Source organism: Oryctolagus cuniculus, chromosome 4 (assembly GCF_964237555.1).
Source record: "Oryctolagus cuniculus chromosome 4, mOryCun1.1, whole genome shotgun sequence".
In the NCBI taxonomy this organism is placed as follows: Eukaryota; Metazoa; Chordata; class Mammalia; order Lagomorpha; family Leporidae; genus Oryctolagus; species Oryctolagus cuniculus.
Window position 1 is genome coordinate 169918874 of NC_091435.1, and position 22457 is coordinate 169941330.

At 41.9% G+C, this 22457-nt stretch overlaps 1 protein-coding gene across 50 annotated transcripts in view; it reads right to left on the reverse strand.

Moving 5' to 3' along the window:
- CLASP2 (cytoplasmic linker associated protein 2) overlaps window positions 1-22457 on the reverse strand; it is a 209664-nt gene that overhangs the window by 14995 nt on the left and 172212 nt on the right. For 49 of the 50 annotated variants that reach the window (XM_051818552.2, XM_051818553.2, XM_051818548.2 and 46 more), the window contains 7 exons: window positions 20154-20297; window positions 18350-18493; window positions 15188-15294; window positions 13406-13559; window positions 10744-10972; window positions 1536-1729; window positions 561-689 (listed from right to left, as the gene is read on the reverse strand). In XM_051818552.2, the coding sequence (XP_051674512.1) occupies window positions 561-689; window positions 1536-1729; window positions 10744-10972; window positions 13406-13559; window positions 15188-15294; window positions 18350-18493; window positions 20154-20297 (1101 nt within the window). The remainder of the gene's footprint in view (window positions 1-560; window positions 690-1535; window positions 1730-10743; window positions 10973-13405; window positions 13560-15187; window positions 15295-18349; window positions 18494-20153; window positions 20298-22457) is intronic. The other variant, XM_051818590.2, reaches the window with a different exon arrangement.

The window sequence follows — 22457 nt, forward strand, 5'->3', positions numbered from 1 at the left end:
TTGTGGCATAGCAGGTTAAGCTACCACCTGCCATGCTGGCATCCCATATGAGTTCATATGGCTGCTTCAAGTCCTGGCTGCTCCACTTCTATTCCAGCTAATGTGCCTGGGAAGGTGTGGAAGATGGCCCAAGAGCTCAGGGCTCTGCCATCCACTTAGGAGACCCAGATGGAGGTCTGAGGATACTGGCTTCGGCCTGGCCCAGCCCTGGCACTAGTCATTGAGGCCATCTGAGCCAGCAGACATTAGATTTCTGTCTCTCCCTCTCTAACTTAGCCTCTCACGTAAATAAATCAATACATATTTAAAAAAAAAACAAACCAGAAAACCACTAACAAAATGAAGAAGTAGAAAATCATACATTATTTCCTATAGCTGGTCTATTTTAGGGAAAAGGTCATGATATTACCATAATTCATTCAATACAAAAGAATATATGGTCATATCTTAATCAGATGTGTACTCACCAAAGAAATGACTAATAAGGGTACGTTTTATGTAGCATTCACGTTTCATGAAATAAAATGGGAATAAAATATTAATTTAGCCAGGCAACTCACCTCCTTATGAGGATCTTTATGTGCTTCCAATGTTTTCATTACAGTCAATTCTGCATAGTTTTTAAATCTTGCTGGTTGATGCCTCAGGATTTCTCTCAAAACCTTTAACGCCAATGCCCTGATTGTTGGCTAAGAAGGAACATTTAAATATTTTTAATACTTTGGGTTGAAGAAAATCTTTAACATTTTCAATTTCTGTAACTTAAGGGTCTTAATGGGGGAGCTGCAGACAACTGCATAAAGTACACAGTATATTATATACTGATATTTTCACATCTCCAGTAGAAAATCTGTATCATACTTCTTGATTTCTAGGAAGTAAAGAACAAATTCTATTTTGACTATAAAAGGAAGTTTTGTTTCTGAACAACTAATTTTTTTTTTTTTTTTTTGACAGGCAGAGTGGACAGTGAGAGAGAGAGACAGAAAGGTCTTCCTTTGCCGTTGGTTCACCCTCCAATGGCGCCACGGCTGGCGCGCTGCGGCCGGCGCACCGCGCTGATCCGATGGCAGGAGCCAGGTACTTCTCCTGGTCTCCCATGGGGTGCAGGGCCCAAGGACTTGGGCCATCCTCCACTGCACTCCCGGGCCACAGCAGAGAGCTGGCCTGGAAGAGGGGCAACCAGGACAGAATCCGGCGCCCCGACCGGGACTAGAACCCGGTGTGCCGGCGCCGCAAGGCGGAGGATTAGCCTAGTGAGCCGCGGTGCCCGGCCTCTGAACAACTAATCTAAATATGAAAAACAAATACCCTGTACTTCCCTGCAACCTTTCATTTTTCCTGCTGTCAGCTGTTCAGAACTGTGGAGCTACTTGGTTTAGAAGAAAAAGTACTTTAATATGAAAATTTCATGCAGAAAGTGGCAGTGAAATAGACTTGTTTTCCCACTTTCTGAATCTATGTAGTACTTGATCAACAGGAGATCTAAAAGAGACAGGAAGGCCAGGTTACTGAATACATTTTCTGCCATTTACCTCTTTATCCCCAAGGGTCTCAAGCAATAAAAGCAATATTGTTTTGAAATGCTCATCCCAAACACTGAAGGATTCTTCCTGTGTCAGCTTCATGAGTTCATAGAGGGCGATCTTCCTTTCTTCCACACGTTCATTGTGATTAGACAGCTCCTTCAGTAATTCTGCAACTAGGTCAGAATGGTCTAGGGAGAGATCTGTCGAAGACAAAGTTAATTATGCAATTCCACAGGTCCACTCTCGCAAGCTATGGACAAGAACTTCTAACATTATGAAACAGACATAAGCAACACCGGTTGTGAAACACGAAGAAAAAGACACCAAGTAATTTTCTTTTCTATTCTGTCAACTCCAAAATATCAAAGCGATTTAAACTTTTTCATAATAAAAACACACAAAACAGAGAACAGTTTAATGAAATCCCATGTACCCATCACCCAGCTTCAACAATGACTAAGATTTTGCCATTCTTACCTCATCTTTGTTCCTCCTTTTCTCTGAATCCCAAATGTGCCATTTCTTCCAGACACACTTCAGTATGCACTGCTATGGTGTCATGCCAGGATACCCACAATGTCTGGGTATCCCACTTCTAGTGATGTCATTAATGATCACTCGATCTAAGTGGGGACAACTTGATCCCACCATGGTAAACTTCTCCATTAACCTTTAAACCAATGGTTTGGCTCATGCTGCTGAATCAGTTATTTCACTAATAGTAAAAATCGTAATCATCTACTCATTCCACTCCTTCCATGGGCTAGAATTCCTCTGTAGAGTAACTAGCAACCATGGCTATTTTGATTATCCTGAAATGAGGTTTGATAGAAAAAGCAGAAAAAATTACCTAATGTATCTCTTTAAAATACTGTAGGAGTTAGGGGTTGGGCCCATTGGTTACCAAGGAGTTTCGTTTCTGCTTTCACTAAAAAAAATTGCTTATTTGAAAGAGGGGGGGGAGGAGGGGATGAGGGAAGGGGGAGGGGGAGGGAGGGAGGGGGAGGAGAGGGGAAAGGGGGGAGGGAGGGGGGAGAGAGAGAGAGAAAGAGAGGAGGGGATGAGGAAAGGGGGAGGGAGGGGGGGACGAGAGGGGAAAGAGGGGAGGGAGGGGGAGAGAGAGAGAATATGAATCCCCCATCTGCTGGTTCACTCCCCAGATGCCTGCAGCAGCTGGGGCTAGGCCAGGCCAAAGCCAGAAACTCCATCTGAGTCTCCCACAGGGTGGCAGGAACCCAACTGTTTGGGCCATCACTTACTGCCTCCTGGCATGCATATCAGAAGGAAGCTTGGACTGGGAGCAGAGTCCAGACCTGAACCAAGGCACTCGGATAAGGGCACGCAGGTGTCCCGAGCAACATCTTAGCTGCTCTGCCAAACAGCCAACTGTGCCTACTTTTTACAAGTATAATCATGAACTCATGGATTTTATGAGGGTTAAAGGACACTTGTTGCTTATTTTTCAACAAGTTATCAGATGGTACTTCAAATAATTTTTGTAAAGGCCAGAGTGAAATAAAAAAATTCATGTTAGAACATTACAAAATACCAGAGTTCTCCTATATTCTTCTGATGACCAAATAAACGATAAATTCAGGCCTTCAGGGGTTTGAGCAGGCAGTAGCTTGAGCTTTTGTCATAGACTCATTTTCTTCCTAAGTCCTTTTCTGAAATGAAATAATCATAAAGCATGCTGCAGACCAGTAATCAAACAATATTGCAGGTTCAACAAGAACTTACTGCAGCAGGATAAATGCATCTCCTTAACCCCACAGAGATCACCCCGGGAAGTCCTAAGTTACCAGACTTCCACAGATGTCTTAGGAGCACTCTGTTAAGAGTGCATTTCATTTCAGCTTAAGAGAGCGTTTCAGAGAAAGTCTGTTCTCTTTTCCATGAAACAGGCTTTGTAACTGCTCCAGCAGATAATCAGAAATGACTGGTCTGGACAGATGATTGACAGGGAAATAATTTCTGCCAGAGAAAGGGAATGAACTGTTTGTTATGAAATTGAACTATGTATAGCATACAAATTAGATCAATGTAAGGTCCTGAATCTTTCCTGCTCTGACACAGAGAGGCACTGTGGTCAAGTGGAAAGAACATGGGCTTTGGAACAGCACCAAGCCTCTGCTTCCTACCCCCTGTGTGCCTGGGCATGTTCTGAGCTACTGCTGAGGTGCAGTTTTCTCAACAGTACAACGGGAAAACAACATCCACTCTGGGGCCGTGGTGAAGACCTGGGCCTGGAACACAGTAAACTCACTAGTATTAGCTTTCCCTACGTTCACTGACAAATATCTGCATAACTACTATTCTAACAACATTTTTGTAGCAGTGCTCCAAAAATACTGGATAGTCTTTCTTTCCAGTTGGTAAATTGTGATTTTGTGTTTTCTTGACTAACAGTGTTATCCTTACTAGAGGTAGTATATCAGACTCTTACAGTCCCCAGCAAACCTTACAGAGGCCATCATTAGATGTGGATATAAGTGGGGTTGTTTTAGACTTACTAATTTTGATAAATGTGTGTCTGCAATGTATGTAGAAACACCTGGATAAGGGACATAAGCAATAAGTCTCAGAATTTTGGAGTAATTTCCTTTTACAGAAATTTTGACTTGAACAAAATAACTATCTTCCACCAAGTTTTATGTTTTAAAAACAATACAAGGGAGTGGGCACTGACCCGGTAGTTAAGACACTGGTTAGAATGCCCATGACCCAGACTGCAGGGCCTGGGCTCAATTCCCAGTCCTGTCTCCTGATTTTAGCTTCCTGCTCATGTGGACCCCATGGAGCAGTGGCGATGGCTCAAATTGCTGGGTTCCTGCCACCCACGTGGGCGCTCTGGGTTAAGTTCTCGGCTCCTGGCTGGCACTGGATGGAAGTGCATTCTTTTTCTCTCATCTCTCAAATAAAGCAAACAACAAGAGGACTTCTGTACTGAGGGGAAGAAAGATCCAAATAGCAGGAGAGGATACTAATAATAAAAAAAGGCAAAGCTAGCAACATTCACAATAAAATAACGTCAAAGTCTTCCCCATCTCAGAATTAAAAATGAAAAGAGATAATAACAAAAAACAAATGTTGTAGGAAGCTTGGAACTACTACTGAGGGCTTATCTATCGTCAAAGACTTGACAAAAACGGCTGCCTTTCAAAAGTCAATCAAGCATTTTGCTTTGATGAAATAAGGTATTCTCAAGTTCAAAAATACTCTATCAGTTTAGGTTTCAGTTACATAGTTTCCAAGGATGTCTTCCTTGAGCAAATGGAAAATATACGAGCCTTAGTAAAGGAAGAAAGAATTAATATGGCAGTAATTTTGTAAGTTATGATAGTTTTGATTCTGTGACAGTTGTGTATATCGAGGCTCTTAACTGGAGAAGTTGGTAAAAACATGATTCTCCAATCTCACTGGTGACCAAAGAAATACAAAGATATTTTTCATTCAGACATGGCATGGGGACACAGGCTCTTCAGCCTACTAAAGGAGGGTCAGCACACCACCACGTGGGAAACTACGGGTTTTCAGAGCCCAGCCAAGTAGGTTTCAGGGTGTTAAGTTGTTGGAGTCAAAGCAAAATGAGAAGGCATCCGTGGCAGTGGGTGAAGGCGGAAGGGCACAGCCCAGCGGGCTGAGGAGCAGATCTGTGCAAAGCGAGGAAGTGGTGGTGGAGGTGGAAGCTGGTTGTATGCAGGAAGACTGATCAGAGAAGTACATGTGTTAGAGATAACGGCAGGGGCTGGCACTGTGGCGTGGTGTGTAAAGCTGCCGCCTGCAGCACCCGCACCCCATGTGAGTGCCAGTTCGAGTCCTGGCTTCTCCACTTCCAATCCAGAGCCTTGCTAATGCGCCTAGGAAAGCAGTGTAAGATGACCCAGGTACTGGACCTCCTGCTCTGGTTGTTGTGGTCATTTGGGGAGTGAACCAGCAGAGGGAAGATCTCTCTCTCTCTCTCTCTTTCTCTAACTTTGCCTTTCAAATAAAAAAAATCTAAAAAAAAAAAAAAAAAGATGACAGCAGCTGCATTTCTCACTGTCAGTAAAAGGCTTATCAGTATGAAAAAGGAGGAAACTGGAATGCTAGATTGGGCCTGGAGCCAGTGGTGCAAATATATGACTTCAACAGATAAAACAGCGATGCAGATCAATGCCTGCAAGCACACACAGACAGATGTACACTCTCCCTGTCAGTGAGTGTAACTAGTGTCCAGACCTTAGTCTTTAAAAATAACTTTCCATTAAAAGGCCCAATGGATCCTTGGAGAAACAGTGGTTTCTACAACTGAAATGGGCTAGTACAACATTTTGCTGTGCCAGAATGCAAAGATGGAGACATGTCAAAAGGACACCAAAAGTCAGCTTGAATGGGCTCTTGGTGGTCAAATCAAGGACAATTTGCACAACAAAATAAAACATTATATATTATAGCTCAGTGAATACAACCAGAAACCCTGAGTCCATAGAGATATAAATACATACATCAATATTTTAAAGTGAATTTGAGTTTAATGAGGACAGTACATTTATACTATTTTATAATATCTCCTTACAACTCAACAAGGAAAACTTGATCCAAAAATGAGAAAAGGATTTGAACTGATACTCTTCCAAAAATAATGAACAAATGGGTAGGAGCACTTGAAAAGGTCACTAATCACTAGGGAAACGCAAATCCAAACTACTAGGAGATACCATCTCATATCCATTAGGATGGTTACTACTGGTGAAGATATATGGGAAATAGAACCCTTCTGCACGGGTGGTGGGAACAAAAATTAGTACTGTGGCTGTGGAAAATAGTTTAGAGGCTTCTTAAAAAATTAAAACAGGAAAAAAAATGAAAACAGAATTATCATATGATCTAGCAATTTCTGCTTCTGAGTATATACCCCAAAGCACTGAAAACAGTCTCAGAGAGACATCTGTACACCAATATTCACACAGCATTATTCACAATAACTAAAATGTGGAAACAACCCAAGTGTCTATCAATGGATAAGCAAAATGCAGCAGATCCATAAATGGAAGATTATTTAAAAAGAAAGGACATTCTGACGTATGTTGTAACTTAGACAAACCTTGAGATTGTGCCAAATGAAATAAGCTGGTCACAAAACGACAAAGAACCACACGATACCATCTACACAAGGAATTTAAAGTAGTCAAAGATCAGAAAGTTAAATAATGTGCATAGGTTATATGCAAATACCAAATGCATTTTTTATGTAAGAGACTTAAGCATCTGTAAATTTTGGAATTTATTGGGGTTCCTGGAACCAAAGAGACGGACAACTGTATTTAATCGGCACAGCGTGTTAGTTTTACAAGATGAAAAGAGCTATGGAGGAGAGTTGTGACAATTTTAGAGCAGTATGGTTCTATTTAATTCCACCCAACTGTACAGTAAATGGTTAAGGTGACAAATTTTATGTGTATTTTAGCACAATAAAAACTGGAGAAAAAGATTATATTGGGACAAGTGACAAAATTCTAATGGCTTTGAAGAGTAGGTGGCATTTACTTATCTGAGAAGCAAGAGAGACAGAGAGGGAAACAGAGCTCTCATTCACTGGTTGCCTTCCCTAATGGCCACCATGGCTCTGAGTTGGAGGCTAAAGCCAGGAACTCAGTCCAGGTCTCTCATAAGCATGGCAGGAGCGCAATTACTTGAGCTGTCACCACTGCCTCCTAGGGTCTGCATTAGCAGGAAGCTGGAGTAGAACAGAGCTTGGTGTTGAACCCAGGCACCGACATGGAGCATGGGCATCTAACTAACCAGTGTCTACTGCTATGCTAGATGCTTGCTCGAGGGATTGGTGGTTATTAATATTAATATCCTCATATTAATGTCCTCAATTTGTTGAGTATATTGTAGTAGTATGGGTAGATTAAGTTGATAACCTTTTATTGTACCCCCAACTTTTGAGCTTTTATTACTTTCTCTCAAAGAAACAGACACTACCATATATTTTTAATTAATTTATTTGAGAGGCAGAGAGATAGTGAGGAAATTATCACTTAAATTGGCTAAGTGTTCCAAAAACCATTTTTAAATTAATTTATTTGAGAGGCAGAGAGGGAGTGATACCACCCTTATCTACTGGTTCACTCCCCAGACGCCCACAATGGCTGGAGTCAGGTTGGGCCAAAGCCAGGAGCTGGGTACACAATCCAGGTCTGCCTTTTGGTGGCAGAAACCCAGTCACTTGATCTACCGCTGTTGCCCCCGGAGTGCACATCAGCAGGAAGCTGACGTCAGGAGCTGCAGCCAGAAATCAAATCTAGGCACTTTCATGCAGAACACGGTGTCCCAACCACTAGGGACAGCTCTTGATTACTTTAAAATAAAATACACACACACACACACACACATTCAGTACAATTGAGGCAAGAAATGTTAGTGGACCCAATTTTTTCTTTCAGTTTGTGACATATGCATAAAAATTTTTAACTGATTAAAGATGTTAAAGCTACATCTCAATTTACTAGGCTATTGGCACTACATAGTGTTCAAAGGATACTTTCCAGCTAAGTTCAATTTATTCCCTCTTGTTGCACGGTTATCATGACTACGCCTTAGCAACACACTCAACTATTCATGATTAAAAAACATCAAAGTCCACATCTATGGCAATTTTACAGATTTGTATGCAATTTAGATTTAGTTTGATACATTGTCATAATGTTAGTTTGTGATATTTGTAATATATTTGAGTCTCTTAACATGAGAGGTTGGTAAAAACATGATTCCGGAACTCATTAGTAAACAAATACAAATGAAGTTATTTTCCCACCTATAAAAATTTAAAAAATATAGATTTCTAATATTTAATTTCTCAATTTTGTTAATAAAAATGCCCACTAGGATGACCTATTTTGTTTTCATCACAATCACAAAATTAAAAACATTTTAACATTCTATGATGGTGAGGAAATCACTACTTAAGCTGGCCAAGGGTTTTCTTATTAAAAATTGAAATATTTTTTTTGTATTTGAGAGGCAGAAATACAAAGAGAGAGACAGAGAGCGCAAGAGAAAGAGAAAAAAAGTTTAAGTTCCCAACTATTGATTAATTCACTCCCCAAATGCCTACAATGACAGAGACTAGGCTGGGGCTGAAGCTATAGCACAATTCAGGTCTCTACAGTGGGCAGCAGGAACCCAAGTAGTTGAACCGTCACTCCTGCCCACAAAGCTCTGCTCTGGGAGGAAGCCGAGTCAGTAGCTGGGAATCAAACTCAGGTACACTGATATGGAAGAGGGTGTTTTAATTGCTAGGCTAAACCACTTTTCCTCAAGTGTTCTGAGATGTAACTGTGCAGTAAATAACTCTCAAAGTTAAAATTCACATACCCCTTAATTGAGCAATTTTCTCTCTAGAAATCTCTTAAGAGTGAATTACATGTATATTTATATAAAAGTTTATGCAGAAATACATTCACTGACAACAAAATTATGGGAAAAAAGAAAACGCAGAAATTACCTAAGTGTATAATCATGGGATAGTTTTCAAAGGGAGACTCTCAAGTTTATCTACATTAAGTTAAACACCATTACATGGTACTGGACTCTTAAAAAAAAGGATTACTGTATTACATAATTCATAAAAGAAAAGAGTAGCTCTATCCCTAAAATAACTAAAATATTTTATATTTTATCATTAGCTTTTTTGTTAAATTGTATTTATTTGAGAAGCAGAGAAGAGAGAGAGAGACAGACAGACAGAGAACAGTGTGTGTACACGCTCCCATCTGCTGATTTCCTGCCCCAAAGGCCTGCAATGGCCAGGATTAGGCCATGCTGAAGCCGGGAGCGAGGAAGCTAATCTGGGTCTCTGCACGTGTGGCAGGAATTACCTGAGCCACCACCTGCTGCCCCTCAAGAAGCAGGAAGCAGAGCTGGAGCTGGAGCAAACACAGGCACTCTGATGTGCAACCGTTACACCTGCAGCTAACTGCTGGGCCAAATGCCACCTCTTACCATCACTTTCTATAATCCTTTTTTTTCTTTTTTAAAGATTTATTTATTTGAAAAGCAGGGGGAGAGAGAGAGAGAAGCCTCTTTCAGATCTCCCACGTGGACAGCAGGGGCCCAAGCACTTGGGCCATCATCCACTGCTTTCCCAGGCCTTCAATAGGGAGCTGGATCAGAAGTGGAGCAGCCGGGACACAAACAACCCATAGGGGATGTTGGTATTGCAGGCAGCAGTGTTTACCATCATTTGATTGTCCCCGACTATACAGTGAGATCAGAAGTGGGTAGTGCAGTCACCACCTGCCTCTTTTAGAGACAATAACTGAGAATCAGCAAGGTCAACCACCTTACGAGGTTACACAGTAAGTATATTAGAGTTCAGACCTAAGCCCATTTTATCTGATTCCAAGTGAATGACAACTAATGATTTCTCTTGCCACATTTGGCCCCTGAATGTACCTTTCTAAAAAAATTAACTGTTTATTCATTTATTTTCATCTATTTGAAAGGCAGAAAGAGAGAGAGAGAGAGAGAGAGAGAGAGAGAGAGATTGAGAGAGAGATTGAGAGAAAGAAAAAGAGAAAGATCTTCCATCTGCTGGTTCACTTCCCAAATGACAACAGCTAGGGCTGGGCCAGGCCGAAGCCTTGCTCCTAGAATTCCTTCCAGGTCTCCCATGTGGGTGGCAGGGGCCTAAGCACTTGAGCCATCATCTGCTGCCTCCCAGAATACATCAGCAGGAAGCTGGGTCACAGGCAGAGCAGCCAAGACTCGAACTGGCACTGATAGGGGAGGCAAACGCCCCAAGCTGGGGCTTAACCTGCTGTGTTACCAAGCCCAGCCCATGGCTGTATCTTGTTCCTAAGAGTGTATGGCTTCATATTTAAAGGGGCATTATAAAGAATGGGTATTTCTTCAAAGGCTTTTGTCACTCTGGCATAAAAATTAATGACTGCACGAATGGTGTCTAGAAATAAATTACATTCATCAGCTACCGCTGTTTCTGGGAGGTCACTACTACCTTCTTGATTCTTGAGTAGGATCTCAACAGCCCTGTTTCTCGCTGTGGGGAAGAAAACTCCCAAACCAGAAATGAGCTCCTAGAAGAGGGAGAAATTCCCACCCAAAGACTTTCCCCTTTCAGGGAGTTCAGTACAGGAGCACCCGTTTCTTTGCTTCATTGATTACCAGTCCTCCCAACACAAGAGTAGCAGTGTGGCCCAGAACATACCATCAGGAAACTGGTCGGCATCATCGTCAAACATGGCTTCCTTGAGGGCAGACTTGTTGAAGGGACTGATGCTATCTGAGTAGTTATATGGATTATAGTCTCGAGAGCGCGGGGAGGAGTGAGCAGGCATCGAGTGGAGCAACGAAGCTTTATTATCAAGAGCTGTTTGGCTTGAGTCAGTAGCATCACCTCCCGCTCTTGGGTCAGCAATCCCAGGACCACCACACATCTATTGATGGGAAGGGGAAGGCACAGCAAGTTCACTCATTTTCAAATATCCTAAAACAAGCTTTCCTATTTTTAAAAGGTATCTTTTGAAAAGGTGGCAGTGATTAGCTGAAAAAATTAAGTAATGACAATCAACATGACAGTTAAAGTCTCTATTCAAAATGTCCAAGCTTATAGTAGAAGACACAAAGAACCCACAGCTGTGAGGGCAAGCAGCAATCAGACAAGAAGGCTGTCTCTAGTGAATATCATGGTTTCCTTGCCATGGCTTGACCAAACAGCATAAACGAGTGTGATTAGGGATTGCTTCTCCCTGACAGCTAGAGACATAAAAGGACTTTCATTAGCAATATGAAACTAAAAGTTGTCAGGTTTCATTAAAAGAAATTATTTATTTGAGAGGCAGAGAGGCAAAGGGGGGGGGGGAAATTCCCCCCTCCTTCTAAAGACTCATTTACTTGAAAGGAAGAGTTACAGAGAAAAAAGGAGAAAGAGAGAGATATCATCCATCTGCTGGTTCATTCCCCAATGGTTGGGGGCAGTGTCAGGCTGAAGCCAGGCAATTCTTCCAGTTCCCCCATGCAGGTGCATGGGCCCAGGCACTTGGGCCATCTTCTGCTACTTTCCCAGGTGCATCAGCAAGGAGCTGGATCAGAAGTGGAGCACCCAGAACTTGAACCGGCACTCATGTGGGATGCCGGCATCACAGGTGGCAGCTTAACCTGCTGTGCCACAGCAGCAGCCCTGAGAGAGCCCTTCTGCTGGTCCTGCAATGACCAGGGCCAAAGCAGAGCTGGGGATATTATCCAGGCAGAAACTCAATGACTTGAGTCATCACCTACATCAGCAGGAAGCTGGAGTCAGGACCTGGAGTCAAACCGAGGTACTCAGACACAGGTGCCTTGGATGCTAGGCTAAACATTTGCCCCCAGATTCCATTATTAAGACAGTAAATTATACAATGACAGTATGTCAACAAAAAATATAAGAAAATCAAATTCAAAAAGGCTTGCTTAAAAAAAAGGTTTAATGAGTTTGACAACTTTTGGAAGGATGCTGATGGAGTTTCAATATCCCATATCCTGCAAATCTAAAAAAAAAAAAAAAAAAAAACCCAAAAACTTGAGTCTCAATTAAGCAGTGATTTTTATGAACCTGCTATTGCTATCACATTCAGCTTCTGAGGCAGGGAACCTCAAACGAGTGCTAATCTGGTTTTCTCTGGCAGCCCACTGACTAGGTGCACGACGACCCAGCCCTGCCAGAAGTGCACAGGGAGAAAGCAGCAGCAAAGTCAGGAAGGCAGGAGGGGGCCCTTTGGAGACGCGCTGCAGCAGTACAGTGGTCCACAATGAGAAAAACAGTCTTAAAAAATCTTTATTTTCATCTAGTTGAAAGGCAGAGTGAGTGAGTGGGTGAGAGAGACAGAGATATCTTTCGTACACTGTTCATATCCCAAATGCCTGCAACAGCCAAGCTGAAGCCAGGACCCCAGAACTCCACGTGGGTCTCCTGTTTGGGGGCAGGGGCTCTAGCACCTGAGTCATCATTTGCTGCCCCCTGGATGCGTGGCACAAAGCGGGACTGCTGGTGGAGTAGCTGGGACTTGAACCAGCACTCTGACGAGGGACGCGGTGGCCTGAGCAGTGGCTTGATCTGCTGCACCACAACTCCCACCCCAGTGTTGCACAGTTCTGCACATGCTGGGAAGCAATACACTATAGAGGAAATGGCAGGATCGCCCGGCTCCAGAAGTCTGAGCGCTAAGTAGAAAAGCAACTACACTGTGCATAGTAACAAACAGTAAACTGAACAATAGCACTCTCTATGTCAGAAAGACAGGTTGTAACAGTCTTCATTAGAGCCCCATGAAATGGTGATGCACCCCTCCATCACTGCACTTAACAGGGGGAACATCTAAACTCCCTCTTTTGTCTTAGAAGATTCACATGGGTTGGCCCATGTTCTACCTTTCTTGGGTAATGCTCCAACTATACTTTCTTCCTAGTCTTGAACTATACAAAGTCTGCTCCCATCCAAGCGTCTTCGCATTGCTGCATCTTTCATGGAATTCTCCTGCAGAGTTTCTGTTGCTTCAGTTAGGTCTCCGCGCAACGTTACCTGCTCGGAGAGGCCTTCCTTTGTCACAGAATTGGAAACAGACTCACCTTCCTCTAATGTACATTCTAACTAAATCTCCATGCAATCACCTCTATGAGACAATCTACAAGGAATCTGAGAGCACCAACTTTGACTTGTAAATTTAACACCAAAGACAATGCCTTGCCATGTGGTGTGTGCCATGTGACACTCAGTAAATATGTGTAGAAGGATTCAGGAAAAATTATTTAAAAGTGACAGAAAGCAAAGTTTAAAAGTCATATTTTTAGTGGCAAATGAAACAGCCTGTGATGTAAGAACACTGAATACTCACTGAGTCACCATCCTCTCTTTTAGAATCCCTTTTCAGTGGCTCATTCATATCTTCTTGACTACGGAAGCTAAAATTCTGTATTGCTTCAGTGACACCTCGAAGAGAGCTGTAAATATCTTCAGAGTTCATATTTTCTGTGTCATAATCAAATGCACTATGAAAAGGACAACATTAACTTTTCTTTATGTATAATTTTAAAATAAAGACTTCTTTAAAGATTATATAAGATAGACAGGGTTAGAGAATGTTTATTTCCCAAACCACAACTAGGGAAACTAAACATGATAGCTATAAATGGCTACGGTGCATGTCCCCTGCTCTCAACATCCTCTCACCAAGGGTGCTTGCAATGACTCGAGCATGCACAGCCTTTAACAACTGGCTTGCCTTTCTTCAAAAATGTTTAATTAACCAGAGGTCAATAAACTATGAATGGCTTCAAAACTAAAAATATTTTTTTACATTTTTAAATGGTAAAAAAGATCAAGTGAGTATTTTGTGACATCTGAAATTATGTAAAATTCAAATTTCAATGTATAGAAATAAAATTTTATTGGACAGTCATGCTTATTTATTTAGGTATTGCCTGTGGCTGTTTTCATACTACAATAACAGATCTGAGTAGTGGTTATAAAGACCACAGGGCTCAAAAAGCCCGAGATATTTTCCATGTGGCCTTATACAGAACATTTGAAAATTCTGGTGATTAATTCATAACAATGCTGCTTCAAGAAGATACGCGTATTTTACATAGATTCCTAATAAGGTAGATTCTTACCACTGAATATAAATGTTACTGACATGGATTCTATAATCAAATTCTGAAATTCAGTTGAGCCTAGAATTGAGTCATCTAAATATGCATAATATGGAAAAAATAGGCCATAAATGAGTTTGCAATAGATTTTTATATCTTATAGTACCTTTCTTCCATGCAGAATCTTATAATGTTATTAATCCAAATGAAGTATGATATGGCTAATAATAAAAAGCAAGCTGATAATTAAATAGAAGCTACTATTCAAACTATTTTCAAAAGGCCAAGATAACAGGAGAAATATTAGTCTATAAACAAGTCAAGAGCATCTGAAATATAGGCCACGTACAAATTTCATTGCAAAAGTGTGTGAAAATTACACACGTTTTATATTAAGAACCAATCTTTGAGTCCCATTTTTCCTTTGAAGCGTATATAAGGCCATTACACATCACTCTGTATTTAATCCTCCTCTAAGCTTATTTTGTTCTACTGTTAGAAGTGGTTGGTCACTATTAGATCTAAATATCGATCATTAAGATCAACTTTATAAGTTTTACTTAGAATAATACAACTAAAGATACAATTTATAATTTACTTGATTTATATAGCATCTCTGAAAAACTTAAGTATACTATTTAATGTAACAGTATTAAGTATACTATTTAACTTATAAAAGCTATATCAGGCTTTTTTATGTATAAAAAAGTTCCACATCCAACATATTATTATCACTGAAACAGTTAGCTTCTAAAAAAATTATAATTTTTTTTAAATTCGCCAAGTTTCCAATTTTTCTAAGACCTTTCATGTCAAGTGGAGATCAATCTGGGGTTGGTCCTCAGAAAGTTTGCTGAAAATGTGTTTATAGAAAATGAGCCACCGGTTTCAAAAATTCTTTGCACCAAAGTAAACTTATCTTTTAATTTCTACCAACTTTTCGAAGTTCTCTTGTATTAACATCTGCTTTTTTAAGAATGGTAATTTTCACATACAAATCACTATGGAAAATTATCTTTTATTACCTTGGAGATAAAGTATTCTGTGATGTATTGGTAGGAGAAGTAAGAGGACTGGACCAGTTGGCTGGTGAGCGCGGTGTTGGTCTCGTCAAAGGACTCCCCATGGAATTCTAATGGAGTGAGTCAAATTAACATTAACCATGGCAAGTGAGTTCAACTGAAAGGTTCTATTTTTTTTTTTTAAAGATTTATTTAGGGGCTGGCACTGTGGCGTAGCGGGTAAAGCCTTTGCCTGCAGCGCCGGCATCTCATATGGGTGCTGGTTCTTGTCCTGGCTGCTCCACTTCCAATCCAGCTCTCTGCTATGGCCTGGGAAAACAGTGGAAGATGGACCAAGTGCTTGAGCCCCTGCACCCAGTTGGGAGACCTGGAAGAAGCTCCAGGCTCCTGACTGGTCCAGTTCTGGCAAGTGTGGCTACCAGCGGATGGGACCTTTCTCTGTCTCTCTCTCTGCCTCTCTGTAACTCTGCCTTTCAAACAAATCAATATTTAAAAAAAAAAAAAAGCCATATAATCATGGGGTTTGAACCATATGAAGGAATGATGCTTACAGAGTAGTACTTTAAACATTTATGCACTATGTCCCATTCAGAAATTTAATTATTCTTTTTTTTTTAGACTTATTTATTTATTTAAAAGGCAGAGTCACAGAAAGGCAGGGGCAGAGGCAGCAAGAGAGAGATCTCTTTCACCCCCTGGTTCATTCCCCAAATGGCCTAAACAGCTGGAGCTGGGCCGAGATCAGAAGCCAGGAGCCAGGAGCTTCCTCCTGGTCTCCCACACGGGTACAGGTCCGAAAGGACTTGGGCCTTCTTCCCCTGCTTTCCCAGGCACATTAGCTAGGAGCTGGATTGGAAGTGGAGCAGCCAGTGGCTTCACCAGCTATTTCACAGCGCCAGTACCAGAAATCTAATTCTTCAGTCTTTTTCTTATTCTCAAATATTATCAACACCCTTTTCCTCATCGCCCTAGCATGACTTTAAACTAATATTTTATAGCAGCTTACAGTTCTAAGCCCACTGCCTCTTCCAACTATTATGAATGCATAAATTTTATTCCTCTTCGAGTTTGCTCCACAAATGACTTTCACAGACACCAAGAGAGAAGAGTAAAATCTGGCCATATTGTTATTTTTTCTATTTTCTAATTTTTAAAATTTATTTGAAAGGCAGAGAGAGAATGATTGATAGACTGAGATCTCCCTCATCTACTGGTACAATCCCCAAAAGCCAGACAGAGCTGGGTCAGGCTGAAGCCAGAAGCCAGGAACTTAATCTAGGTTTTCCACATGGGGGCAGGGATCCAAGTACTTCACCCACCACCTGCTGCCCCCAGAGTGTACATTAGCAGGAAACGAGAATCAGAAGCAGAGCTAGACTTGAACCCAGGCTCTCTTATATTGGACATGCAAGTCCCAAGTGGTGTTTTAACTGCTACATCAAATACCTGTCCCCTTGTCATTTTATTAGTTTGTCCATCTCTTATGATATAATGAAATAATCTGCTCTCCTTTAAAAAATATAACTGGGGCCGGTGCTGTGGTGCAGTGGGTTAACGACCTGGCCTAAAGCGCCGGCATCCCATATGGGCGCTGGTTCGAGTCCCGGCTGCTCCTCTTCCGATCCAGCTCTCTGTAATGGCCTGGGAAAGCACTAGAAGATGGTTCAAGTGCCTGGGCCCCTGCACCCAAGTGGGAGACCCAGAAGAAGCTCCTGGCTCCTGGCTTCAGATTAGCGCAGCTCCAGCCGTCACAACCAATTGGGGAGTGAACCATCAGATGGAAGACCTCTCTCTCTCTCTCTCTCTCTGTCTCTCCTCTCTCTGTGTAACTCTTTCAAATAAATAAATAAATCTTTTAAAAAATATATATAACTGACTTTGGTTCACAGGAATTGTTCTCAGATTCACTTTTAGCCTTCAGAGTTTACCTTAAGCCTGCCATCACTACATCTACCCTCTCCTTTATCTGTCATCAAAAATCTCTTTCTTTTCCAAACTTCGAATGGGAGCCAGCTATGGCACAGCAATACGGCTGTGATGCCAGCATTCCATAACGAAGCATGGGTTCAAATCACGGGTACTTCACTTCTATTTTCTGCTAATATACTTGGAAAGGTAGCAAATGATGTCCTAAGTACTTAGGACCCTGTCCCCAGCATGGGAGACCTGGATGGAGTTCCAGGTTCCTGGCTTGGCCCAGCCCTCACTGTTGTTGTCATTTGGGGAACGAACCAGTGGACACAGATTCTTCTTTCTCCACCTCTCCCCTCTTAAAAAAACAAACTTAAGATCCAACTCTTTAGGCATATTATGTGGCTTTAATAATTTATTTAATACTCCTGTATGTATATACATATATAAAAACAGCAATGCAATGTTTCATTACTCAGATCTTATTTCTTCAAAACAAAATCGTGGGGCCGGAGCTGTGGTGTAGTTGGTTAAAGCCATCATCTGCAGTGCCGGCATCCCATATAGACACGAGTTCATGTCCTGGCTGTTCCACTTCCAATCCAGCTTCCTGCTGAAGGCCTGGGCAGCAGAGGATGGCCAGAGTCCTTAGGCCCCTGTACCCATGTGGGAGACCCAGAAGAAGTTCCTAGCTCCTGGCTTTGGCCTGGCCCAACCTTGGCTACTGTGGCCATCTGAGGAGTGAACCAGCAGATGGAGGATCTCTCTCTCTGTAACTCTTTCAAGTAAATTGATAGATCTTAAAAAAAAAAAAAAAAAAAAAAAAGAAACACACACACACAAAACCCCCAAATCTTACATATCTAAGCACATAGGTATTGATAAGCCTGTAATCATTAAATGTGAACATATTTTTAAATTACTACCATCTTTGAACCTTATTTGTTTATCCTGGAATAGAGCATCTTTCTTAGATCTCAAATAAGGATTGGTTCCTCTAATGAGCATGTCCTAACGCTGACGGCTTCCAAAGCTGCTGCCTTCCCCTGAAGTCGCTCACATTTGGCCCCCAGTTACAGAAACTACAACAGGGGCTCCATGCTCTTCCAAGACTGCACCTGCATCTGCTCAGGGAAGGCCACCAGAGGCAAGTACCAAAAGCATACACTAGGATCAGGCTTACTCCATGTGAAGGCAAGGACCACTGTTCAACCAGTGATGGCGCCACATGGCAGTCAGGAACGTGAGAAATACCTGGGTTCCGTTGCCGGTGTTTCGAAGGTGGTTATGGAGAAGCTTGGTAGCACCATCCTGAAAAGTTTTTGGTAAAGCTCCTAATAACATTGTAAACTCTGGAGTATTGAGTTCAAATAAAGAAATCAGCACTGACTGCGCTGCCTGGAAAACAAAAGCGTGCAAGTAGTAAATAAACACACTTTGGTTACTCAAAGGAAACCACTTTCTTCTCTCACTGACTCGCGATCTGGATTATGTCCTTGCTTTTCCTGTTTCAAAGCACAAGGTCTGGCCACCTTTCCCAGGAGAAAGGAGGATGAACTCACTTGATTTTGAACTTTGTTGGAAGGCTTAAAATTACGTGACTTGCATTTATTTCTTCAAGAAAGGAATATGAAAATTATCACAAGATCTGACAGTGGCAAAAATCAACCAGACAGCTCCAGGGTCACTCTGTCAATATATACCACTACTCTAGTTTTCCTAATAAACGAGTGCGAGGAGAAAGGACTGCTTTGCAAAGCTCATCCAGGCGTTTAACAGTCAACTTCCACCTTCTCAATACGCAATTCTTAGATTTACCAGTAATATCTCATCTTCTCCCAAGCTGCTGTAGCACTCTACAATGTAAAGCTAAAGTAATCCAATGTTTTTTAAGAAACGGAACAAGATAAAGTTTACTCAGATCATTTAAGAAAGCAAATTTCTTCTTCTAAAATAATCAACTGCAACTGCAATTTAGACAATGCAGAACACAGCTTCCAGTCCACTGTGGTAAGAGAACACACTTTGTGTTATTCTAACATTTTAATCTATGGATGCTCGTTTCTTGGCCTAGCAGGCAGAATGTTCCATGTTCACTTGAGAAAAATGCCCTTTCTGCTCTTGCTGCATCCAGTGTTTATCATTAGAACAGAATCACAAAATAAGCTGCCTGCTGAGTACTCCTCTGCAGTCAACACGGGAGGACACTGAGTGGAAGCAGCTGGAGGATGCAAGAATGAGTAATTAGGGGTGAGCGGGAGTCATCTCAGGAGAACTCTGAATACAAGGTATTTGTGCAGCAGGCTTCGGGAGACACATGTCCACACTGGAGAAGAGCGCGGGGTCCAGGAAGCAAAGCTCCAGAAAACCAGTGAGCTGTGTGTTTGAGCACATGGAACTATCTGCCGTGGGCATGTGGCAGAGACGTTGAACATGTTGAGATACTTTTAAAAAACAATGAAAAAATTCAAACAAATGAAAACCAAGGCAAATCATTAACTCCGGGACAAATGAAGTTTGTATCAGAAAGAGGTAGAAACAACTCACTGGTATAGGAGGCAACACCTGCAGAGTCAAATGACTACCAATAACTGACTGGTAAATATTGTGACGACCATGGGGGAGGATACAGGAAAAGAAGAGGAAATGTGTGGAAAAGCTAAGTCCTTGCCTATGAAGGCAGGTAGACATACATAATGCTAACACTTATCAACAGATAGTAAACAATGCCTAAAACTGACAAATCAAGACATGGGATAAGCTCTTCTTATCTGAAACTCACAGGTAAATGCAACGAAAATTAGTTGGAATATTTTTGAATGGTTAGAAGATTATAACTTGGGAGGACTAGAGCAAAGACGGATATTTTTGATTCTAACTAAAAATTATGTTTATATTATTGGCTAAAATTTTAAGTAATTTAAAAATGATAAAATAAAGCTCTCAGAAATCACTGCTAACTGGTAACATCTTGTAAGGTTCAACTTCCCTCACTGGCAATCCAAAACTACTGCTTCCCTCCCCCCACTCATCTTTTAAACCTTATATTAAAACACACCTTCCGAACATCAGAACTTTTGGGTTCTGTTGTCCAAGTGATGACTCGAGACACTGCCAGGCGAGTTTCACTGGAATTTATAAAATCTCCTGGATCCATCTGTTTGGCTAGAGTTTCTATGTATTTAAGGATAGCAACCTTTACCTGCAGAGGTGAGCACAAGGAGAGAGGACGGGAGATGGTCATTGCAGACATGGAAAAACACATCAGAGGTATTCAAGTGATTGTATTTTGACAAAAAGAAAATGAACAGAAAAGAAATTATACAACCACTTACCTACCAGAGGTACAAGAACAGTGACAGTAGGGAAGACTTGTTTTTCCCAAGTGCCAGAACTTTTTTGTCCCAGGCGCTTCACTCCCTGAGTTTGAACTGCTGAAGACTCTCTTGACAAGATTACCAACTTCTTGAATCTGCCTTCAGAATTTACAGCTGACTCTTAGCTCACCTCATGAAGTTACTCTTTTTTTTTTTTTTCGTAAAGACTTTATTTATTTATTTGAGAGGCAGAGCTACAGAGAGAGAGACACACAGACAGAGAGAAAGGTCTTCCATCTGCTGATTCACCCCCCATTTGGCTGCAATGGCCAGAGCTAAGCTAACCCGGAGCCAGGAGCCAGGAGCTTCTTCCAAGTCTCCCACGTGAGTGCAGGGGGCCAAGCACTTGGGCCATCTTCTACTATTTTCCCAGGCCAGAGGAGAGAGCTGGATCAGAAGAGGAGCAGCCAGGACTTGAACTGGTGCCCATATGGGATGCTGGAACCACAGGCGGAGGCTTAGCCCACTGCACCACAGTGCCAATCCCTGAACAGTCAGTATTAAGTCAGCATAATTTCATTTTTATGGAAAACAAACCAAAGTATTGTGGAAATAAGGACTGGTAGATCAAGTTGATAAAGTGGGCAACACAGAGTTTTCGATCAAACATAGGTTAAGATATAATGAACCATGTTGTATAATAGATCTACATTTAGAATTTATTTATATAAAAAAGTTTCATGTGGGTTTAAAAAGCCGCACTATCCTCCCAGTAATTCTTGACAAAGAGGGTGCATGGAAGGTAAGTAAGTGGTAGAATATAGGCCTCAAAATCAGCAGGAGGGGCTATTTCCAAAGCACACATGCTTCTTTCTAGACTCAGCCATTTTTCTTCTTCCTTTTTTTTTTTTTTTTTTTAAGATTTTACTTATTTATTCATTCAAAAGTCAGAGAGTTACACAGAGAGAAGAGAGGCAGAGAGAGAGAAAGGTCTTCCATGCGATGGTTCACTCCCCAACTGGCCACAACGCCTGGCCAGAGCTGTGCCAATCTGAAGCCAGGAGCTTCTTCTGTGTCTCCCATGTGGGTGCAGAGGCCCAAGGACTTGGGCCATCTTCTACTGCTTTCCCAGGCCATAGCAGAGAACTGGATTGGAAGAGGAGCAGCTGGGACCAGAACTGGCTCCCATATGGGATGCCAGCGCTTTAGGCCAGGACATTAATCCGCTGCGCCACAGCGCCAGCCCCAACCATTTTTATTCTTATAACGACTGTTAAATGACAGCCCTTCCACAGGTTTGCTGGGGCAGAAAAAGGGCAGAGAATCACTGTACAATTACAACATCCTAGGATTTCTAAATAATGGTCCTCCCAGACTTCTGCATACTTTGGTTTTTAAAAAATAATTTATTCTTTCAATTGATTTCAATTGACAAATAACTGTATATATTTAGGGTATAAAACTTGTTTTAAAATATAGACATACTGTGGAATGGGCCGGCGCCGCGGCTCACTAGGCTAATCCTCCGCCTTGCGGCGCCGGCACACCGGGTTCTAGTCCCGGTCGGGGCGCCGGATTCTGTCCCGGTTGCCCCTCTTCCAGGCCAGCCCTCTGCTGTGGCCAGGGAGTGCAGTGGAGGATGGCCCAGGTGCTTGGGCCCTGCACCCCATGGGAGACCAGGAAAAGCACCTGGCTCCTGGCTCCTGCCATCGGATCAGCGCGGTGCGCCGGCCGCAGCGCTCCGGCCGCGGCGGCCATTGGAGGGTGAACCAACGGCAAAGGAAGACCTTTCTCTCTGTCTCTCTCTCTCACTGTCCACTCTGCCTGTCAAAAAAAAATATATATATATATACATACTGTGGAATGGATAAATCAAGCTAATTAATTAACACATGGAGTTGTATTATCTCACACACTTTTTTTGTGGTAAGAACACATAAAATCTACTCAGTGATTTTTTTTTTTAATGGAAAGAGTTTGTTGGGGGAAACCCGACAGACTGGAGGGAAAGGGCGAAGAAGGAAAAGAGGGAGAAGGAGAGTGAG